The sequence below is a fragment of the Onychostoma macrolepis genome, chromosome 05 (genome assembly GCF_012432095.1).
Source record: "Onychostoma macrolepis isolate SWU-2019 chromosome 05, ASM1243209v1, whole genome shotgun sequence".
In the NCBI taxonomy this organism is placed as follows: domain Eukaryota; kingdom Metazoa; phylum Chordata; class Actinopteri; order Cypriniformes; family Cyprinidae; genus Onychostoma; species Onychostoma macrolepis.
The window spans coordinates 33,927,594-33,950,188 of NC_081159.1; the positions used below are offsets into that span (position 1 = coordinate 33,927,594).

The following is a 22,595-nucleotide window of genomic DNA, read 5'->3' on the forward strand; positions in this document are numbered from 1 at the left end:
TTACATGAATAGAAAATTTGGTTTCGCTTTATTTTACAGTAAGTGCACTTATGTGTACTTACAGTATGCTTACCTAAAAAAGTAGGCTACTGGGTAATAACTACATGGGTTAGGTTAGGTTTAGGGGTACGTTAGGTTATTTATGTAATTATTATAATAAGCGGAAGAGGACTGTAAAATAAAGTGGATTCATTAAGGACTTACAAAATCCCTATAGTAATTGGATTTATTTTATTTATTTATTTATTTTTATTGCAAATTGTACATAACAAGACAGGGAACATCCAACAACATTATGCACATTCACCATAAATAATACAAATAATCAATATAAAGAATAATTATTAGGCTATACTCACAACAAAAACGAAAAGAGAGAAAAGAAAGAAAAAAAACCCACAAGCAGCACTAATCAATAGAAGTACAAAAAACACATCAAATAAAAATACACTAAAATAATAATTATTTTGAGATAGAGAGGCAAACCACATGGTTTTCATCAAAACAAAAACCACGTGTCTACCTCATAATTAAATCTTTCCTGTATAAAATCACTAACAGGGTAAATCTTTATGAGGTTCCATTTGTGCCAAAAATGAGTCAACTGCTTTGTGCTTTGTACAATACATTTGTCTTTGTCTACAGTCATTGCCTACTTGTTCAGGTAAATCAGTATACTGTATGTTGGCGTGTATGTTGTCTGTTGACGTCATCTTAATCTGTCGTCCTGCCTGCTTTTTCTCTGGGGTTTTTTCTGTCGTCCTTATTGTGGTTTTGTTCTGTCGTCCTGTTCTGTCATCCTAACAGTCATCTTATTCTGTCGTCCTTAATGTTGTCTTTACTTGTTCTGTCATCATAACCTTCATCAGCACGGTAAATTTAGTTTCAAATTTCATATTCAACTAGGCTGCTTTAGGGACCGTCTGCACATTTACCTCACAGTACAAAACGAAGTCCAATAATTCATTCAAATTAATGTTTACAGGACAATAATGCCTAGTGGGCAAACTGACTAAATATATTTTGCCAATATCTCGCCTTAGACAATACTTTCTACATCTCCCTTACTGTCTGTACAGTACACAAATATTCTGTCTGTACAGTACACAAATATTCTGTCTGTACAGTACACAAATATTTTCATGAAAGAATTAGGCTACTGTATTTTTTCCCCCTTGATGTTACAAAGGTTGTAGGTTGTAGAAGACTGACTTACAGGTGAAATTTGGCCAATACCTGCTTTACTGGACGTACAGTGCACAAATATGTTTAGAAAAAAAAGAACTACTGTAATTCACCAAAAAGGTGAATTCCGAACTACATGTATGTACAGTGCACAAATATTTTATGAAAAAATTACAGTAATTTACCAATAGGTTTTTTTTCATGTTCCAAAGGTTGTAGTATGTTCCTAGATACAAGACTGACTTACTACATGTGAGATTCTGCCAATACCTCCCGTCATATATGTACGGTACACAATTATTTTCATAAAAAATACTGTAGTACAACCCTTAGAACATGAAACAAAAAACAAAACATACAAACAAATAAAAAAACATATTGGTAAGTTACAAGTGGGCAAAACTGACTAAATATAGTACAAACTTTGGAACATGATAAAACCCTCTTGGTGAATAACTGTATTTTTTTGTTTTTGTATTTGTTTTTTTTCTAAAGATATTGGTCACACTTTATATTAAGTGGCCTTAACTACTATGTACTTACATAACAAAATAAGTACAATGTACTTATTGTGTTCATATTGTATTGGGATATGGGTAAGGTTAGGGACAGGTTTGGTGGTGTGGGTAGGTTTAAGGGTGGGTTAAGGTGTAAGGGATGGCTCAACAGTGTAATTCTAAATGTAATTACAGAAATTAATTACAGATGTAATTACATATAGGTATTTTTTAAAATGTAAGTACAATGTGAACACATGTACACAATAAGTGCATTCTACCAAATGATTAATTTAAATGTAAGTACATAGTAGTTAAGGCCACCTAATATAAAGTGGGACCAAACTATTTGTGTACTGTACATACAGTAAGGGAGATATTGGAAAACTCTCACCTGTAGTAAGTCAGTCTTGTAAATAAGAAAACACTACAACCTTTTTCTAAAAATATTTGTGTACTGTATGTACAGTAAGGGAGGTATTGGCAAAATCTCACCTGTCGTAAGTCAGTCTTGTAACTAAGAGTGTACTACAACCTTTGGAACATAAACAAACCCTTTTGATAAATTACAGCAATTTTGTTTCTAAAAATATTTGTGTGCTGCACATACAGTAAAGGAGATATTGGCAAAATCTCACCTGTAGTAAGCCAATCTCATAAACAGGAATGTACTACAACCTTTGGAACATAAAAATTTAAAAATTAAAAAACTATTGGTAAATTACTATATTTTTTTTCTAAAAATATATGTGTACTATATATATACAGTAAAGGAGGTATTGGCAAAATCTCACCTGTAGTAAGTCAGTCTGGTCACTAGCAATATACTACAACCTTTGTAACGTAAAAAAAAAAAAACATTTTGGTGAATTACAGTATTTTTTTCCTGAACATATTTGTGCACTGTACGTACAGTAAAGGAGGTATGAGCAAAATTTCACAAATCATAAGCCGGTCTTGTAACTGCAAATGTACAACAACCTTTGCTACATGAAAAAAAAATAGTGTTCAGTAATTTTTATGAAAATAATTGTGTACTGTACATTGTATTGCCAAAATCTCACATGTCAGTCTTGTATCTAGGAACATACTACACCCTTTGGAACATGAAAAAAAAAAAAAAAAATATATATATATATATATATATATATATATATATATATATATATTATATTACTGTAATTTGTTCATAAAATATTTTTGCACTGTACATACAGTAAGGGAGATATTGGCAAACTCTCACCTGTAGTAAGTTTTGTAACTAGGTACATGAAAAAGCCTTTTTGGTGAATTACAGTAGTTTTTTCTAAACATATTTGTGCACTGTACATAAGTCAGTCTTCTACAACCTACAACCTCTATAACATGACAAAAAAAAATACAGTAGCCTAATTTTTTTCATGAAAATATTAGTGTACTGTACAGACAGTAAGAGATGTTGGAAGTATTGTCTAAGGTGAGATATTGGCAAAATATATTTAGTCAGTTTGCCCACTAGGCATTATTGTCCTGTAAACATTAATTTGAATGAATTATTGGACTTCGTTTTGTACTGTGAGGTAAATTTGCAGACGGTCCCTAAAGCAGCCTAGTTGAATATGAAATTTGAAACTAACGTTACCGTGCTGATGAAGGTTATGATGACAGAACAAGACGACAGTAAAGACAACATTAAGGACGACAGAATAAGATGACTGTTAGGACGACAGCAAGGACGACCGAATAAAATGGCTGTTTGGATGTCAGAACAGGACGACAATAAAAACGACAGTAAAAAAATAAATAAAATAAAAAACAAACAGAGAAAAAGCAGACAGATTAAGACGACGTCAACAGATATACATTTCATCAACATATAGGCTACTGATTTACCTGAACAAGTAGGCAATGACTGTAGACAAAGACAAATGTAGGCCTATAGTACAAAGCAGTCGACTCGTTGTTTGGCACAAATGGAACCTCATAATGATAAAATGGAACCTCATAAATCTTAAACATAATTTTGTGTCTCCTTAACCTTCGGAGCAACTGGGTATGTAAGACAAAAGGTAAAAGCTTGATCCCTTACTGAGGCTTTAACATCCCCCAGAAAATAGCACTGGTAATCCCCAGTAATGACATGTTTCAACTCTTTATAAATAAGTGTGTTATTACACTTATTATCGAAGAGATCTACATTACATATTTTTAAAGAAGGAAGAGAAACTACAGGCCTAGATAATCAGAAATTCTGCTTTGGATTATTCTCAACAAACCAGTGGGTATAGCATTGCATACTTTATCACAGCCTTTTATCGACATTCTAACTCCATAATGAATTTCATAATTTCCTCAGAATCCCTGTATATTCACTGGAATCTCGTTTGGGATTTTGATTGGCTAGAACTTAATACAGCATTTTCATTAGGAAATATGGGACGACCATGTGTTGACCGAATATTTTTTTTCCACTCCCACCTCTTTCTGATGAAAGTTGTGAAACCGAAAGTTAACGGATCAAAATTGAGAACGGAAATATTAACGCTATTTTCCGCATTCTAAACTATTCTGTCCCATCATATCAACGTTTAGGCTATAATGAACAATCACAACATTCCTGCTTCTGTTTGGAAGGTGAAGGTGGAAGTGCTGAAGCGGTTTCTTGTGTATACTGTCGCCTGCACCTGTGTGGGTGTGATGTATATACAGTGGACGTACATATGGATGCTCAGGTCTGAAATGGCTGAAATAACGCGACGGTTCAGGCCTCTGGATACAGCGGTGAAGGAAGGTGGGATATGCTGCGATTCCGCCGTGTGCTACGGGGTAGGTGAGTGCTTTTGTTCTGTTTTTACTGCTTTACGTTATTCGTCTGTTGCTTCACCAACAAATTCTACTAATGCCCTATTTTCTGCACTTGTATCCTGGTTATTCTAAAGTATTCTCTGGAGAGCATAATCTAAATATAAATATGATTATTATTCAGTGCTTTTGTATGTATCAAAGTACAGTGGTATTACCATTGTTATGGATACCATGGTATGTTGAAAGCACCTTGAAGTATGGTATATGAATGGTTATACCATGGTAAAATTAAAAGATAGTAGTAATAATAAGAGTGGTACCATGGTACTTATATGGCATTAATTGCGCAACTGATTTCACTTCCTCATCTGTGGAGAACTGGTGACTGCCTTCCGCTCACAATACATGAATCAAATAGTTAGTCAGAAAGGACTATGCTTACCAATCATCTTTAGTGTTCAAGCAATAGCATTTAATTCAAAATTTAGGTTGGAATTTTCTCAATATCCTCCCTGGTAGTCATTCATCAGACACTGTTAATCAAAGTGAATTTAGCTTGCTCTTGGAGTGTTTTCTGCAACATGTGAAAGACTCTTCATCAGCTTGGGATCAAACCTCTAATCATCAAAATCATGACTTTCAGGTCAAGTAAATAATGCTAAATGCAAGTAATAAAATTAAACTAACCATATGTATGGCAAGTGGGATATCAAATATATCAGTTTTAAAAGGGATGGGATAACAATGAAGAAAACTGCAATGCAAAAATGATGACCCAAACAAGATTAAATACAGCTTCATTAGAAGAATGTTTGTGCTGACAAAAATGTGTTTTGTGTAGTGATTATTGTCTGCCAAAAGTATGCAACCAAATAACCAAATTATTAAGACTGTGAGATCTCAAGTAAATATTTTGGCATATTATAGGGCCTATGCAGTTCCTGATAGTTTGACAAAGGTATGTGCATATCCTCTGTCAAATGGGTTGGGCTTTTCCAGTAATGTCTCTGAGGACAATGACCAAGAATTGTGTTTTTGGCTTTGTTCCAATAACTTGGGAATATAACCAGCAGGGTTATATTTCCGGATGACAGTGTTTTTTCATGAATTACTGGCATTGCCAAACCCATTAATTAACTCTTTATTAGAATGGGATGTCTACACACTTTTGGTTGTATAGTGTGATATTTTTGACAATTTTGTTTTTACATTAGTACAAAGTTATGTTGGGTTGCCAGCTGATGTCTAGTGTAAAATCATAAAGCAAAATCAGTGAGCTTTAGTGTGTGATGATGTCTAATTTCCCATAGGCTACATCTTGTTATAAGGTAAGCTGTTATCACAGATTCCCTGAGAGACGGTCACATGCAGAGGGCCGAGACAAGAGAGATGTGTCAAAACAAAGAAAACAGAGCAAGAGACGAGAAAGTGAGAAACTTCTTTCATTGTCTGTCTTACACACAAACACACATTTGTTTAAATATATCTCATGCAAATTTTACTTTCTTTTAGCAGAGCAGCACACATTTCTCCATCTTGTTCCTGTGTCCTCGCAGTCATACAGTGAGTGTAACAATATCTAACAATAAAGGGAATCGTTTGACCAGAAATGAAACACACCCTCAAACCTTTCCAAACCTGTATGACTTTCTTTCTTCTGTGGAGCACAAAAGAAGTGACCAGTTTTTTGTCCACTGTTATATACTGTATGGACAGAAAATACTGAGATACTTTTCAAAACTTCTTCATTTTTGTTTCACAGAAGAAAGTCATATGGTTTTAGAACGACGTAAGGATTAGAAATGATGGGTGAAGTTTTTCACCATAGATAGATGGATAGATTAATAAACTGTCTATAATAGCTTACTGATGCTGTGGTTTAAAGTTTTTCATAAAATTTTGTTCATGGCAGCAGAGTGTCAAGGGGTTTGAATAAATTTGATTGCAACTATATATAGACAGACAGACAGACAGATGTCGATTGTCTCTCATTTGTTCTCTGTGTTTTTCTCAGATGATCATGACACCACTGTTCTGTCTTGGGCTGTAGGGCAGAGCAGAGGGGAGGGGCTTCAGCTATCAGCTGATACTGTAACAGTGGAGACTGAGGGTACCTACTTCATTTACAGTCAGGTTGGTCTTGATTGGTACTGACACTACTGCATAATCAAAATACAGACTTTAAAGGGGTCATATGATGCGATTTCAAGTTTTAATTTCTCTTTGGAGTGTTACAAGCTGTTCATGCATAGATAAGATCCCTGAAGTTGCAAAGACTAAAGTCTCAAAACCAAAGAGATATTCTTTATAAAAGTTAAGACTTGTCCATGCCGCCCTAAAACGGCTCATTCAAACACGCCCCCCACATGTCTACGTCACGATGTGGGGAGATTTTCATAACACCGCCCAAATGAACACTCAAAGAAAGGGGGCTTATTCTGATTTTTATTCTGTAGTATTGTTGCTGCCGCCGGCGCCATGTCCTGGAGACGCTGTGTTTCATTGTGAAAGCAAAACTACTTTGTTTGGGCTTGCTAAAGAAGACACAACTAGAAATCAGTGGTTAAGTTGTATTTACAACACTGTTCCAGAACAGTTCAAACCAAATATTAGAGTGTGTGCGGCGCAATTTACGGAGGACAATTTCCTGAACCTGGCAGGAGAGTGGCCTACAATGCTGGCTTGCACAAAGGCTGTTTCTATAAAGTGGGGCAATTCCAACTTTGCAAGGACAGTCTGATGCTTCTCACAGCCTGTAGGTACGTTTCTGCTACTGACTATTCAAATGCAAGTTTTGAGCAGTGTAGAGTAATGCTTGTTATTTCTCGTTTCTCCGATCACGTGGTAATGTTTACGTGGCGCAATGCAACGCGACGCGTATAAAGACATAATGAGTCATTATAATCAGTAATTATGTCCTCACTGGATGCAACAAATGCCTCGTTTGTAATGGGTTTTATTGTTTTAGTCTCACCAGGACACGGCATCACAATACGGTGAGGGGCGTAACATTTCCATCACACGCTTGAGGTAGTCGGCCAATCACAAAGCACTGGATAGCTGGCCAATCAGAGCACACCTCGCTTCTCAGAACGATGAGCTTTGTAAAAATTGACTCGTTTCAGAAAGGCGGGGCATAGAGGAGCAACAATAATGTACAGTATGAAAATAATGTGTTTTTTTTACTTTAAACCACATAAACACATTGCATTACACCAAATACACAAAATATTGTTCTTTTTAGCAACGTCATGTGACCCCTTTAAAGGGTTAGTTCACCCAAAAATGAAAATTCATCAGTTACTCATCTTCATGTAAGCTCAACCATACTTGCTTAATGTGCCAGCACAAACCTCATTGGCACATCAAGCAAGGATGTTTCAGCTTCCATTTACTAATTGATTTTAATTACTTTTATAATGCTCTATGTATGTGTGCTGAAAATAAATAAATAAATAAATATAATCTGTTAATCATATAAAGTGATTGTGTCTCTTCAAGACTCTAGATTTAACCAGTCAATTCATGTTATTTACAATAATACATTTTTATGAACTTTTTGAAGCATCACAGTTTTGGGGGAATACTTTCAAAAAGGAGAGGCAGAAATCACTCATGTTTCATAAACACATGAAAATCTTTACTTGTGTTTTGAAGACGAACAAAAGTCTTAGGGGTTTAGAGAGTGAGTAATCAAAATGCCAGAATTTTCATTTTTGTGTGAACTAAGCTAACCTTAATTGTAAACCCTAATAAGTTAGCAGAACTATTGCTGAAAATTTGATGTAATCAATTATTTGAAGTAATTAAGTTAGCAGAAACTTTATTTTTTGATTTTATACTATACAAGCATGATAACTGCACCTAAACTGAAATATCGAGTAAACTATTTTGATGAGTTTTAACAGGCCTCAGTTCCCATTAGGGCCTTTCACACCGTGGGAACTAATTGTGGAACTACCCACTTTTTGGCACCATGACTCAAACTTATTTGTGGTTCATCTCAAGAACAGTCTTTGTGTCAGTGCCATCTGCTGGTCTGTAAAATTTACAGCCATAGAGCTTGGTTATATATTGCATATTTTATCAACTGAAAATGTTCTTTGATGGAGGAATGTTTTTATAGCATATGTCATTTATTACATGTAGCTTTTGTAAGCTTTTATAAATAAAAAATATCACCCACTCACTAAACACCAGCACCAAAGTAAAAAACAAAAAACTATCAAAAGTACAAAAATTGGTAACACTTTACAGTAAGGTTTCATTTGTTAACATTAGTTAACATTATCAACTGAAAATGTTCTTTGATGGAGGAATGTTTTTATAGCATATGTCATTTATTACATGTAGCTTTTGTAAGCTTTTATAAATAAAAAATATCACCCACTCACTAAACACCAGCACCAAAGTAAAAAACAAAAAACTATCAAAAGTACAAAAATTGGTAACACTTTACAGTAAGGTTTCATTTGTTAACATTAGTTAACCATGTTAGCTGACATGAACAGATAATGGACAATACTTATTGGCTCTTTATTAATCTTACTTAATGTTAATGTCAGCATTTACTAATTCCTTTTTCTTTTTTTTTTCTTTTTTTTAATCAAAAATTGTATCAAGGAACATCAAACTAACATGGACAAAAAATTAACAAATTTATTTTTATGAATGAGCATTAAAAATTGAGTCTGTAAAAATTGCTTGTTGTTAGTTCATGCAAGCTAATGCATTAATTAACTAATGTTTACAAATAAAACCTTTTTGTAAAGTGTTACACAAAATATCACCAGAAAGTTAAAAAAGAAAATGCTCTGTAAATTTATAAGCCATACTGTAACACAGAACTTAATCGAACAACAGAGACAACAACACCATTGCAATAATATAAGCAATAAAGTAGTAGATGAGTCATTCTCATGATCTGTTTGAGCTATAGTGCATGATGGGAACTGGAACCTCACCTCCAAGACGGTAAGTGCAATCAAATTGTATGACTTTGATTGCTCTGTAAGAATTTCAAGTTAAAACCAAATAGCATCCTTGTGTAATACAAAATCTAATGTTCTACTAACAACTGTGATTTGCTACACCAGGTAATCAGTGCACTCTGGCAACTTATACTGGGAAACTAACCTGGGGTGCGTCTCCCAAAAGCAACTATGGTCGCAAGTACCGTCGTTACCAATAGAGTTCAATGGGACTTACCACCATAGTTAGCTAACGATGCTTTTGGGAAACATGCCTCTGGTCAAGGGTAGGCTAATTAACACTGACTCTCTCACGTACAATTATTTGACTTTATTATCAGTACAAAAATAAAAGTATACAGAAAATGTAACTTAAATAATAAACCGACTGTATTTGATGTATTGTGCCCAAGATTTAATGACATTGTTTTTAAGATATATGAAAACATTTTAACATGGTTGGTACTTGCACATTCAGTTGATCGGCAGTTTCTGACCATGCAACCTTTCTCTGGTTTTTTGACAGCTGTACATTTTATGGCTATTAGTAGAACATTAAAACATTACAATCTAAAATTGCTATTTAAAGCATTAAAAACACTAAATTAAAAGTTAAAAATAAATAATAGAAAACAGACAACTGTCACAAACAAAGACGGAAACCACAGGTGAGTGAATGACAGTGATGTTTATTGAATGATCGGATAACTGGAATGTGCAGAGAATGACGTGGGTGAGTATCTTGATGAGAGATAATGTCCGAAGGCCTTGACGGTGAGATAACAGCGTTCTCTATATACAGGATAGTCGGGGATCAGGAACCAGGAGACTTGGGAGTTCGTCTTGGAGAGAAGTCGATGTAACTGGGGAGAAACTCAGCGAATCAACAGGTAAGTAGGTACAGGTAGGTAATAATAGAGTCAGGTTACTTTTCAGCATGTGAACCATAGACCGGACGATGAATGTCAGAGAGAGTGGGTATTTATGGAAGTGCTGATGAGGGTTGACAGGTGCGGGTGATTAGAACTCAGGTGACTGTGATCTGGTGATTGCTGTGGGCGGCGGTGACTGTGACTCTCTGACACTACCCCCCCTCCAGGGGCGGCTCCTGACGCCCTTATACGGCGACAGGGGCGACCTCGGCCTCTGGGTGCGGGGCGATCAGGATGGTTGCGATGGAACTCTTGTAATAACATGGGATCAAGGATATCGTCCCGGGGCACCCAGGATCTCTCCTCCGGTCCGTAGTCCTCCCAGTCTACGAGGTATTCCTGTCGCCATGAATCCAAGATGTCGTGGACCTGGTAGATCGAGGGTTGATCCATGATCTCTGGAGGAGGAGGCTCGTCCGGCTTGTGCTGATCTGGGGTGACAGAGGAACAGGGTTTGAGTAGGTAAATGTGGAATGTGGGGTGAATTCGATACCTGGGGGGTAGTTGGAGCTGGTAAGTGACTTCGTTAATCTGCCTCTGGATCTTGAACGGACCAATGTAGCGGGGACTCAGCTTCTTACAGGGCAGGCAGAGCCGTAGATCTCGGGTGGATAACCACACCTGGTCTCCAGGGTGGTATCTGGGGTTTGGAGCGCGCCGGGTGTCCGCGAAGGCCTTGTGTCTCCGCACTGCCCACTGCAGGTGGATGTGCGCTGAGTCCCTCGCTCAGAACCAGTGGTCTACAGCTGGAACCTCCGATGGCTCTCTCGTCCAAGAGCAGAAGAGCGGTGGTTGGTAGCCGAGTATACACTGGAATGGTGTGAGGCCTGTGGTGTTCTGACAGAGGGAATTTTGTGCATACTCGGCCCACGGGAGGAAACGGCTCTAGCTGTATTGGTCTTCTTGGTAGTATGCCCGGAGATACCGTCCGAGCTCTTGGATCTTCCGCTCATTCTGGCCATTCGTTTGCGAATGATATCTGGAAGATAGGCTTACTGTGACTCCAAGCCGGTGGAAGAAGGCTTTCCACACGTGGGAAATGAATTGTGCACCACGATCTGACACAATGTCCTCTGGTACTCCGAAGTTCCTGAAAACGTTGTGGAATAGATGTTCCGCCGTTTCTAGGGCTGCTGGCAAACCATGGAGAGGAATTAGTTTGCATGCTTTTGAAAAGCGGTCCACTACCACCAGGATGCAGGTGTTTCCTTCGGACTCAGGGAGATCGGTCACAAAGTCAATTCCGATGTGGGACCAGGGTCTACGTGGAATGGGGAGGGGCACAAGCTTGCCCACAGGTAAGTGACGGGGAGTCGACGACGTGGCACAGACTGAGCAGCTACGGACGTACCTGGTGACATCACGGGACATACTGGGCCACCAGTACAGAGCTTGGAGGAGCGAGAGGGTATGTTGGCTGCCTGGATGTCCAGAGCCCGGTACCGAATGAACTGAGTCCAGAAGGGATTGCCGTAGGGTGGATGGAATGTAAGTTTTCCCTTCTGGACCTCCCAGTGGAGCAGGTTCTGTGTGGGTGGCGGCTCTGATGTCCTTGTCCAGGTCCCAAATGATGGGGTTGACTACGAGGGCTGGAGGGAGAATTGGTTCCGGGTCTGTGGGAGAGTCAGGCGAGTGGAGACGGGATAAGGCGTCCGCCTTGCAGTTACGATTTCTGGGGCGGTAGGTGATGGTGAAATTAAACCTGGTGAAGAACAGGGCCCAGCGGGCTTGTCTGGGGTTAAGTCTCTTGGCTTCTCTGAGGTACTGGAGATTTTTATGGTCTGTGATAACTGTGAATGGATGGTTGGCTCCCTCCAGCCAATGCCGCCACTCCTCCAGGGCCAGCTTGATGGCTAATAGCTCCCTGTTGCCGATGTCATAATTTTGCTCCGCTGGGGTCAGTTTCTTGGAGTAAGAAGCGCAAGGCTGAGGCGAGGAGGCTCACCATACTGCTGGGACAGCACGGCCCCGACCCCTGCGGTGGAGGCATCGACTTCCACCACGAATGGCACCTGGGGGTCTGGATGACGAAGGATGGAAGCCGTGCTGAATGTGGTCTTGAGGCGCTGGAATCGAATGTGGTGAGCGGGGCTGTGAGCAAACTGAAATTCTTGATGAACTGGCGATAGAAATTGGCAGATCCCAGAAACCTCTTGAGTTCCTTAACCCTCTGGGGTCGACAAACGCATATCCGCATTTTGCGGCAGATTTTCCTGATAAGGCCGAAATGAGCTTGAATTACTCTGCCATTTTTGATCGTACAGATAAGAGCAATACACCATTCGAATCTGTAAGGGGTCTACTTTTATATGTATACACTCATAATAACAACTAAACTTTGTGCTTTTGAAGAATAAAGAAAACAAACAGGGTGCGCTCTCTGTCTTCTCCGTCTCCGCGAACTGCTTTTTGAAACACGTCACTAAAATGAACTGTAACTCAGCAAATACTTCACACAGAGACATGATAAATATATCTATAGAAAGCTTGACATGTCTTACCGAAAACAAATATTCTGTGATAAAGTAATCCGTATGAAACCAATGGCAGGTCCAGTTTTTCCGTCTGGTCTCATTATCTCTAATTAGGTCACGCCCACGCGCTGCTCGCGCTACTGTTATTACAAATCTCCACGCGAGCCACGCGGCATGTAAACGCCCACACCACCGTAAACAAAGCAGCAACGCGTTCATCTCGGATACTTTTCAGTTTTGGAAGAACATGCTGTGAGGAATAAGCCTTGTATTTACCTCAGAAACGCGCTGAGGAAAAAGCCTTGTATTTACCCCCAGAAGACGCGCTGAGAGGAAAAAGCTTTGTTTACCTCACAAACCGAATGCAAGCGCAGCTGGAGCCGGCGGAGGAGGAGATATTTTATACCGAGTAAGTAATGTTTCTTATTGGCATTCGATAATGTGTTGTTGTGACAAAGTTGAACGCACTTACTAGTTGAACTTTTCCCAAACTATAACTCCAGAATAAAATTTGTGAAATCGAATGCAACATTTTGAAATATGATAGGCAAACTTTCATTGCATTTAAAAGTTGCACGACGTGAGGATAGTTATATGTTTTATAAACAATGATATAAAAGTAATGTCTAAGAAAGTTTAGACCAATCTTTACTGTGAAGTAGCCTACTCGGATTGCAAATACCTGCTCAAACATGTTTATAATAAGCTTAACAATAATAATTTAGTTTCTCAGTTATAAAAGGTTGTTTTTGTATTGTATGATAATACATGCAAAGCATGTGTGCATCTATGTTATAAAATCACGTGGGCAATATTGGTGATTGCTAATGTAATAATATATTTGCTCCTGATAAGCCTATCAACATGCTCACTAATTTATTTATTAATTTTAGTGTGGGAGTGGGGTGCTTTATTTATTTTGAATAGTAACAATATGTAGGCCTATATATTATAATAAATATAATGTACTGTTTTTGCTGTACTTTGGATCAAATAAATGCAGGCTTGGTGAGCTGAAGACACTTCTTAAAAAAAAAAAAAAACATTACAAATCTTACTGTTTAAATAATTTGACTGGAGTGTATGTATTGTCACCATGTTTGCTTTGTCTTTGTCCGTTCATTGTGTTGCTCACGTCTGTTTTGTGTTTTCTCATGCAGTTTCTGCTGTCTCCCGTTTTCCTGGGTTCCAGTTTCCTGCCACTGTTTTGGATATTTTGGATATTGCACCCACGATGTCTTGACTCTTCTGTTGTTTATTTGTTTGTTTGTTCCTAATAAACTGTTTAACTGCACTCGCAAGTGAATCTCAAGTTATTTTATGTGATAGTTATATGTATACACATTTCTTTTTTCCTCACATTCTTTCTTGTAGCAATTCCCTCTCAGTCACACACCTGACTCAATGGCTCATTATGGAGCTCATTATGCGGGCCTTTGTCTTCTCAGGTGTGAGTCACAGCATTATCCAGGATAGTTCACGCCCTCTGTAGTAGACCCTTTCTGCTCAAAAAGTGACTTAGAAAATTTAAATCAATATATTGTTTTCTCTGAATGAGTGAGTTAGATTATTTTCAGATCATTTTGAAGCAAATATTCTAGGCTGAATCCCAGTTCTCAAAAGTCTTGTGAACAAATGTTCTGTATGTGTTTTATGGCCTTATTTCAGTTACTTTAAAATTTTAGTTTTTTTCTAACCACGCATAAACGTTGTTTTCTCAAAAACACAATCACGTACGTACAAGCTGCTCACATATTATCCTAGCCCAGTTTGTGCTGAATACAGTGTTTTTAGACTTTAGCCATTAAAATGTTTATAAGCAACTGAAAAAAGCACAAATGTCAGGGCATGTCAAAACTTCTCCGGGGCCCCAAAACACCCTCAGACCTCAGAGGGTTAACAGACTGAGGAGTTGCCCAGTCGGTGACTGTGGTTACTTTCCCCTGGTCCATCTGGATTCCATCCTCTCCTATGATGTACCCGAGGAACTGCACCGTGGGGCGATGGAACTCGCATTTCTCTAGCTTTAGGTACAGATGGTGTTGCCTGAGTTTCTGGAGGACCTGCGCAACGTGCTGGCGATGGTCGGCCAGGTTCCGGGAATAGATCAGGATATCATCGATATAGACTATGACGAAGCGATGTAGGAATTCCCAGAAGACCTCGTTCATGAATTCTTGAAAAACAGAAGGGGCGTTGGCAAGGCCATACGGCATTACAAGGTATTCGCAGTGGCCAGAGGGAGTAATGAATGCCGTCTTCAACTCGTCACCTTCCCGGATGCGAACGAGGTTGTACGCGCTGCGTAGGTCCAGCTTAGAGAAGATGCGGGCCCCACGGAGTTCCTCGAGAGCGGCCGGGACCAGGGGAAGTGGATATGGGAGTTTTAGTGTTTGGGCATTCAGCTCTCGATAATCGATACATGGCCTCAAGCCCCCGTTCTTCTTACCCACAAAAAAGAAGCTTGATGCCGCTGGAGAACTGGATGGCCAAATGTACCCCTGTTTAAGAGCCTCCTAAATGTATTTCTCCATGGCCTTGCGCTCCGGGATGGACAGTGGATATACTCTACCCTTGGGGAGTTTGAATCCAGGCAGCAGATCTATAGCACAGTCCCATGGCCGATGAGGTGGTAACTGTGTGGCTGCCTGTTTACTGAAGACATCCTGGAACGCCCAGTAATCAGATGGGATCGTGGGAGTCTCATCAGACTCGGGGCTTTCAACCAATGTGGAGGCGACCTGAGCCTTGGGGTTCTTAAGAGGCGGTCGTGGAATTTCCTTGAGACAATTTTGTAGACACCATTCACTCCATCAGATTACCTCACTGGTCTCCCATCTGATTTCTGGTGCGTGGAGAATAAGCCAGGGGTGCCCCAGGATGATATCCACAGTGGATCCCTCCAGTACCAGAAATTTGATCTCCTCCTCCTTTGATCTCCTTTCCGATTTTTAGCTTCATCGAAGGGGCCTCTCAAATCTGACACGCCCACGTCCTAGCGGCTTTCCGTTGATGGTTTCGACTCGGAGTTCGACACGCCGTTGAAGGGATAGGCATAGACGAGTTGCGAGGTCTTGTGAGATGAAGTTGCCCGAGGAACCCGAGTCGACCAGGGCAGAGGCTGAAATGGATTGGGCTGGAGTGAATAGTTGTACCGTGATCATAGACAACTTGGAAATGACAGGATCTACTTGAAGGGTACTCACTGCTGGACGTGGGGGTCGAATGGGACAGGATCTGATGAAGTGGTCCACCGAAGCACAGTAGAGACAGAGGCCTGATGTTAGTCTGCGAACTCTTTCCCTGTTGGTGAGATGAGCTGTGTCTACTTGCATGGGTTCTGGTACTGGAGGGCTGGTGGCGGGTGAGACTGGCTGGTGTGCGGCTTCGGGGATTGGGAGGCTGATGAAACCTTCCAATCCCAGCGAATCGTCATATATGGCCATCTGCGTACAGATGGTGGTTTCCAGCCCTTGTCGAAACGTGCTGATGAGCGCAGCCTCATTCCATCCGCTAGAAGCCGCCAGCGTGCGGAACTGCAGTGTGTACTCGTGGGTAGAGGAAGTACCCTGACGCAGGCGTAGAAGCTAATCCGACACAGAGAGCGCTCCAGAGGAAGATCCAAACACTAATTTGAAATGACGAGTAAAGGCTTCATAGGAGTTGATTATGGCAGTATTGGCATCCCATATGGCTCTCGCCCATATCAACGCTCGACCGGTTAGAAGGGAGATTAGAAAGGCCACCTTGGAGCGCTCGGTGGGACATTTTTGTGGTTGTATCTCGATATAAAGCCACCTGTAGGAGGAAGCCGCCACTCTCAGCCGAATCACCCGCATAGGCCGCCGGCAGCGCCATGGGACTGGCAGAGGCAGATTGGGGAGGTGGTGTTGGCAGAAGCAAAGCCCGAAGAGTGTTGACCAGCTCCTCCAAAATCTCTGATGGTGATGAAGGCCGGGGATCCATGGATGTAACGGTGTTGGTCCAGTCTTCTGTCACAAACAAAGACGGAAACCACAGGTGAGTGAATGACAGTGATGTTTATTGAATGATCGGATGACTGGAATGTGCAGAGAATGACGTGGGTGAGTATCTTGATGAGAGATAATGTCCGAAGGCCTTGACGGGGAGATAACAGCGTTCTCTGTATACAGGATACCAGATCAGGAACCAGGTGACTTGGGAGTTCGTCTTGGAGAGAAGTCGATGGAACTGGGGAGAAACTCAGCGAATCAACAGGTAAGTAGGTACAGGTAGGTAATAATAGAGTCAGGTTACTGTTCAGCATGTGAACCGTAGACCGGACGATGAATGTCAGAGAGAGTGGGTATTTATGGAAGTGCTGATGAGGGTTGACAGGTGCGGGTAATTAGAACTCAGGTGACTGTGATCTGCTGTGGGCGGCGGTGACTGTGACTCTCTGACAACTACATTTTAGCTGGTAGGAATAGGCCTACACATTAACTCATTTGAGCTAGTAATTAGGGCTATATTAGCTATTTGATTTTAACTTACTGCTATTATGAAAATACACTCATAGGTAGGTTTAAAATTCTACATGTGTCATTTAATGTCCAACAACAAATAGTTTAGCAAAATGTATATTTATTAATTATTAATTAATAAATTAATTATTGCACTACTTTTCTATTACGCTCCATCTGATTAGCAGCATGCATGCAGCAGCACTTGTTCACTCGCGTAAGCCTTACCCACTCCTGACAGCAAAATGGACATATTTGCATGACTTTCTGGCATTTACAGATGAGGAATATAACTGTGACATGTCCATTATGCACTGGGGAAAACACAGCGTTTCAAATGCATTAAACAATATATTCGCTGTTTGCCATGGTGGATCGATTTGATCCATGATCAACATTAAGGGCTGCTTAAGAATAAGTATGCACATCAAATTATCCTGACTCATTTAACCTGGGTCAAATTAGTGAGACTTCATGAAATTTAATTGTCATTTATGGAACCACTTTAGCCCCAATTGATTTGTTAGTTTATTTCAAGTCAGGTTTTGGACTTTAATCCCTGCTTTTTTTGGTGTCTTTTATGACACAGGCCCCAAGAAGTTACCAGCTGTAGGTTTTTATAGTTTTAGGTATCAAAATTACCTATACGTCACTGGTCCTCTGTTCATGTGATCATCACAACAAAAGGAAGTTGACATAAATTTAAGTTCCTTTAATGCAAAAACAGTAAAATAATTATGGTTACTTAAAATATGTTTGTCCTAAATACTCATTAAAGGGATAGTTCACCCAAAAATTACAATTTGCAGTTTTTAGCTGAAACCGTGGTCCTTGGTGATTCATAAAATGTAGTCCACGGCTACCATCCCTTTGAGTGTCATAAAAGCATATACAGGCAACACAAAATTAATACTCATTGTTCTTGACGATACATTTAGTTCTTATGAAATGGAACAATCAGGGTTTGTTCTGTTACTCGCCACAGGTGCTGTATAAAGACACCACCTGGGTAATGGGTCACGTGATCACAAAGAGCCACAAGGGGGCGGAGACTAAGCTGATGAAGTGTTTAAAAAGCATGCCAAGTAACGTCAGCCAGCCACTCAACACTTGCTACACTGCTGGTGAGTTATCAGGACAATAATGTTTTTTTTTTTTTTTAAACGCTGCATAAGTGTTAAAAATTAAGGAACTAAAAAAAATGACATATTTTAGAACACAGTGAGAGCATGGTATTTCAGTCTCAATAAAAGCAAAAAAAAATAAATAAATAAAAATAAATAAATATATATATATATATATATATATATATATATATAAATAACCCAATAAAATGTAATGAGGATGAATGAGACATAAAAATAATACCAACAGGGCTGTCACGATTCCTCAATTAAATTTGAGTACTCGATTATAAAAAAATCCTCAACTACATTTTCTGCAGTTGTCCGTGTCGATTAACTGGAAAAATACCGGAAATGGCGCATTCCACTGACAAGAATCCATGAAAAGCATTATCTTAGCTTAACTAAATTTAGCTGGTTTAAGCTTAATCGAATTTAGCTGGTTTAAGCCGGAAGTATTGTAGCTGGTTTTAGCTGGTCAAGCTGTTCTCCCAGCCTGGCCAAGCTGGTTTTAGCTGGTTGTTCTAGCTGGTCTCCCAGCCTGACCAGCTAAACAAGTGGTCAAAACCCCTCTAAAACCAACCAGCTGACCAGCTATGACCAGTTGGATGATTAGCTAAAACCAGCCAACCACCCTTTTTCAGCAGGGTATCTTAAGTTTCTAAATATGCTAACTGTTCGTTGCGACTTCAAAATACAAGTTTAAACCCTCGCTCTGAGTTTGCATGTTTTGATGTCCACATGTTCTTGTTCAAGAAATGACTGACTGTAGCATTTCTATCACAAAGAAGTGGCCAAATGTTAAAGATTAAGTGGACATTAAATTAAGTGTTATTTAGTCAATATTAAACAAGGATTAGATCACACTGTGTTAAAACAATCAGACCATTGGTGCCCTCAACAGTCCTTTGATATAGTACAATATAATACATAATGTGCATAAATTATGATTATATTGTTTTATTAAATTATGTATTTAAATGGTTTTGTTCAGTAAAACCCTATGATTACTTGCTTTTGATATTTTATTTGAACTAATTATTATTGCCTCATTGCTATTGTATACATTTTTAAGTCATTGTTGAGTCTATTGTTTGTTTAGGTCTATTTTTATTACCACAAATAATTATCCGAATACTTGATTAATCATCAGAGTAATTACTCGATTACCAAAATAATCATTAGTGACATCCCTAAATATTAATAATAACTAATAACATAAAAAAATTATATATATAATTTGTGAACCTTAAAGAACCTTATATATATATATATATATATATATATATATAAGGTTATTTTTAATACACACTGAACAGAATTAAACTTTTCAAATAATGTGACTAATTTCAGTGTTCTATTATTACTATTTGTTATCATATACTGTATCTATGTAATAGGGATACAAATGGGCCACAAATGACACAATTTCCTAAGAATGACCCAGCCAACTGTCAGATATCACAGAAAAAAAAATCAAAAATAAATTACACTCCAAGCAACGCTACAGGCAAAACCACTATTCAAAAAATACCACTTCAAAAAATACAATACAAAATACAAAAAATACAATATTTTGAAGGATTGTACAGAGGGCTTTATTCATGTATCATTCATCTGCTTAATGTAACATTTTATACCTGGAAACATGGAGTTATAATAAACAAAATCCTCAATGGAAAAACCTTTACCTTTAATATGTCAACAAAATGAAACAAGTATTTTGGATCTAGCTTTATCCAATGTTCAGATTTCTGTTCTGGAAATGTATGTAAATTAGTACATATTTAATTAGATATTTAAGATATTTAAATATCTTATTTGCCTATTTAAATATTTGAGGAAAAAAGTCTAATACAAAAATTCTAGTAGTTTTTGCCCTGTTGACCTGTGGTGTCTTGTCTTAAACTTCACAATTAAAGCATTTTCTGTAGAAACCAACAACATTCCACACAGATGATGAGTTTAGGTTTAGTCTCAGTTACCTGATGAGATCAGATCTCTGTGTGGACCATACCTGCTGTAGAAGTTTTTTGATCATACAAAAGTCTGGATCATTTTGCAATAATTGCAAAATATTTACAGTATAATCTAAATATCTGGCTGATTATAAAGTATGTGTTCCTCTCATAGGAATTTACTTCCTGGAGTCTGGATCCACTCTTCAACTCTCTGTTCCCCGCAAATCTGCAGAGCTCATCCTGACAGCTCACGCCACCTTCATGGGCCTCTTCAACATGTGACTCAGACACATATGTGATTTACATGTTTAATTGACAGAAACCTTTTTATCCTCTTGCGTGCTAGTTAGTCCCCTTCACGAATTTCATACTTTCATGCGCAATACACAACAGTAAATGCTTTTATGTGGTGAATGGACGACACCTAGTGGACAATTTATACACAGGCATGTTGGAAATGGTACTTATATGTACAAAAAATTACCATGCTACTACTGTGTTTGGACATGGTATTATAGTAATAACATGTGTATATATATATATATATATATATATATATATATATATATATATATATTTTTTTTTTTTTTTTCAAAATATACTGTGGGCAATGTAAATATCATGTTATATGGATATGGTATTCTGTACCATAGTATTCACTGATCATTCACTGACAGATGAATGACATTGATTGTATTGTTACAGTGGCATCTATCAAGGGGTGGGATACTGTATATTAGGCAGCAAGTGAACTGCCAGTTTTTCATGTGTTGGAAGCAGGAAAAATGAGCAAGCGAAAAGACCTGAATGACTTTCGCAGTGGGTAATACCTACTAAAAGTGGTGCAAGGAAGAAGAACTGGTGATCCAGTGTCATGGGCATACAAGGCTCATTGATGTACATGGGGAGCAAAGGCTAGGCTGTCTGGTCTGATCACACAGGAGAGCTATACTGTAGCTCAGATTGCTGAAAAACTTAATGTTGGCCATAATAGAAAGCTGTCTGAACACACAGTGCATCACAATATGAGGCTGCGTCGCCACAGACCAGTCAGAGTGCCCATGATTACCTCTGTCCACCGCCGAAAGCATCTACAATGGCCATGTGAGTGCCAGAACTTGACCTTGGAGCAATGGAGGAAGATTGCCTGGTTTGATGAAGCTTTTTTTTTTTTTAGATCAGGTGGATAGCCAGATGCATGTGTCATTTACCTGGGGAAAGGATGGCAGCAGGATGCACTTGACTGCTAACATTCATGTGGCTATTACTTTGATATGTACCGATTAACTGCAGACCACGTAAACCCTTTCATGGCAATGGCGTTCCCAGATGGCAGTGTCCTCTTTCAACAGGATAAGGCACTTCCAAATGACTTCCAAATTCCCAGATCTAAATCCGATTGAGCATCGTGCTGGACCAACAATTCTGATCCATGGAGGCCCTACCTGGCAACTTGCAGGACTTAAAGAACAGTAAGAAGCAACCAAATTGCCTATCATGGCTATGCAGGTGACACCCAGATTAACACCAAATGACTACAGCCCCATTGATTCCCTCTGTCAGAGCATTGATGAAATTAACAATTTCTTCAGTTAAACAAAGAGAAAACTTTAAGTTCTCAAGGTGAATGCATACCTTGGTTCTAGGGGTCAAACAACAAAAATTCAAGTCAAGAATCTTGAACAAAAGTCAGACCTTTTATTTTCAGTAGTCATGTCAAAGCAATAACTAAATCAGGATATTATCATGTCAAAAACACTGCAAGAATTTGATGTTTTGTTTCCAGTCAAGACTTGGAGAAACTTGTTCATGCTTTTATCACCAGCAGGGTGGACTATTGTAATGGACTTTTCACTGGCCTTCCCAAAAAAGACCATTAGACAGCTGCAGCTCATCCAGAACGCTGCTGCCAGGATTCTGACCAGAACCAGAAAATCTGAGCATATCTCACCAGTCCTCAGGTCCTTATGCTGGCTTCCAATTTCGTTTAGGATTTATTTTGTAGTATTATTACTTGTTTATAAATCACTCAATGGAATAGGTCTAGGACCTCAAAACATTGCAGATATGCTCACTGAATATAAACCTAACAGACCACTCAGATCATTAGGATCAAGTCAGTTAGAAATACCATGGGTTCACTCAAAACAAGAGGAGTCCGCTTTTTCTATTATGCCACCCGCA

General features: G+C 38.9%; 1 protein-coding gene across 4 annotated transcripts; it reads left to right on the plus strand.

The window, feature by feature from the left end:
• The first annotated feature begins 4,144 nt into the window (after positions 1–4,144).
• On the plus strand, positions 4,145–20,860 carry tnfsf13 (TNF superfamily member 13). Of its 4 annotated transcripts, none has more exons than XM_058774463.1 (6): positions 4,145–4,487; positions 5,777–5,894; positions 5,979–6,029; positions 6,481–6,599; positions 18,312–18,450; positions 20,584–20,860. In XM_058774463.1, the coding sequence occupies exons 1-6, from the start codon at positions 4,260–4,262 to the stop codon at positions 20,691–20,693; spliced, it is 765 nt and encodes a 254-aa protein (XP_058630446.1). In that variant the 5' UTR covers positions 4,145–4,259; the 3' UTR covers positions 20,694–20,860. The 4 variants fall into 4 exon arrangements, with proteins under 4 accessions (XP_058630446.1, XP_058630449.1, XP_058630447.1 ...); XM_058774466.1 differs by having other exon boundaries at positions 6,517–6,599; XM_058774464.1 differs by having other exon boundaries at positions 5,982–6,029.
• The last annotated feature ends 1,735 nt before the right edge of the window (positions 20,861–22,595 follow it).

Excerpts from the sequence above, each read along its gene's own strand:
- tnfsf13 (XM_058774463.1), top strand. The coding sequence starts at position 4,260 with ATGAACAATCACAACATTCCTGCTTCTGTTTGGAAGGTGAAGGTGGAA. Across the intron at positions 6,600-18,311 it reads CCTACTTCATTTACAGTCAG|GTGCTGTATAAAGACACCAC; the intron begins GTTGGTCTTGAT and ends TACTCGCCACAG. Across the intron at positions 18,451-20,583 it reads CAACACTTGCTACACTGCTG|GAATTTACTTCCTGGAGTCT; the intron begins GTGAGTTATCAG and ends TTCCTCTCATAG.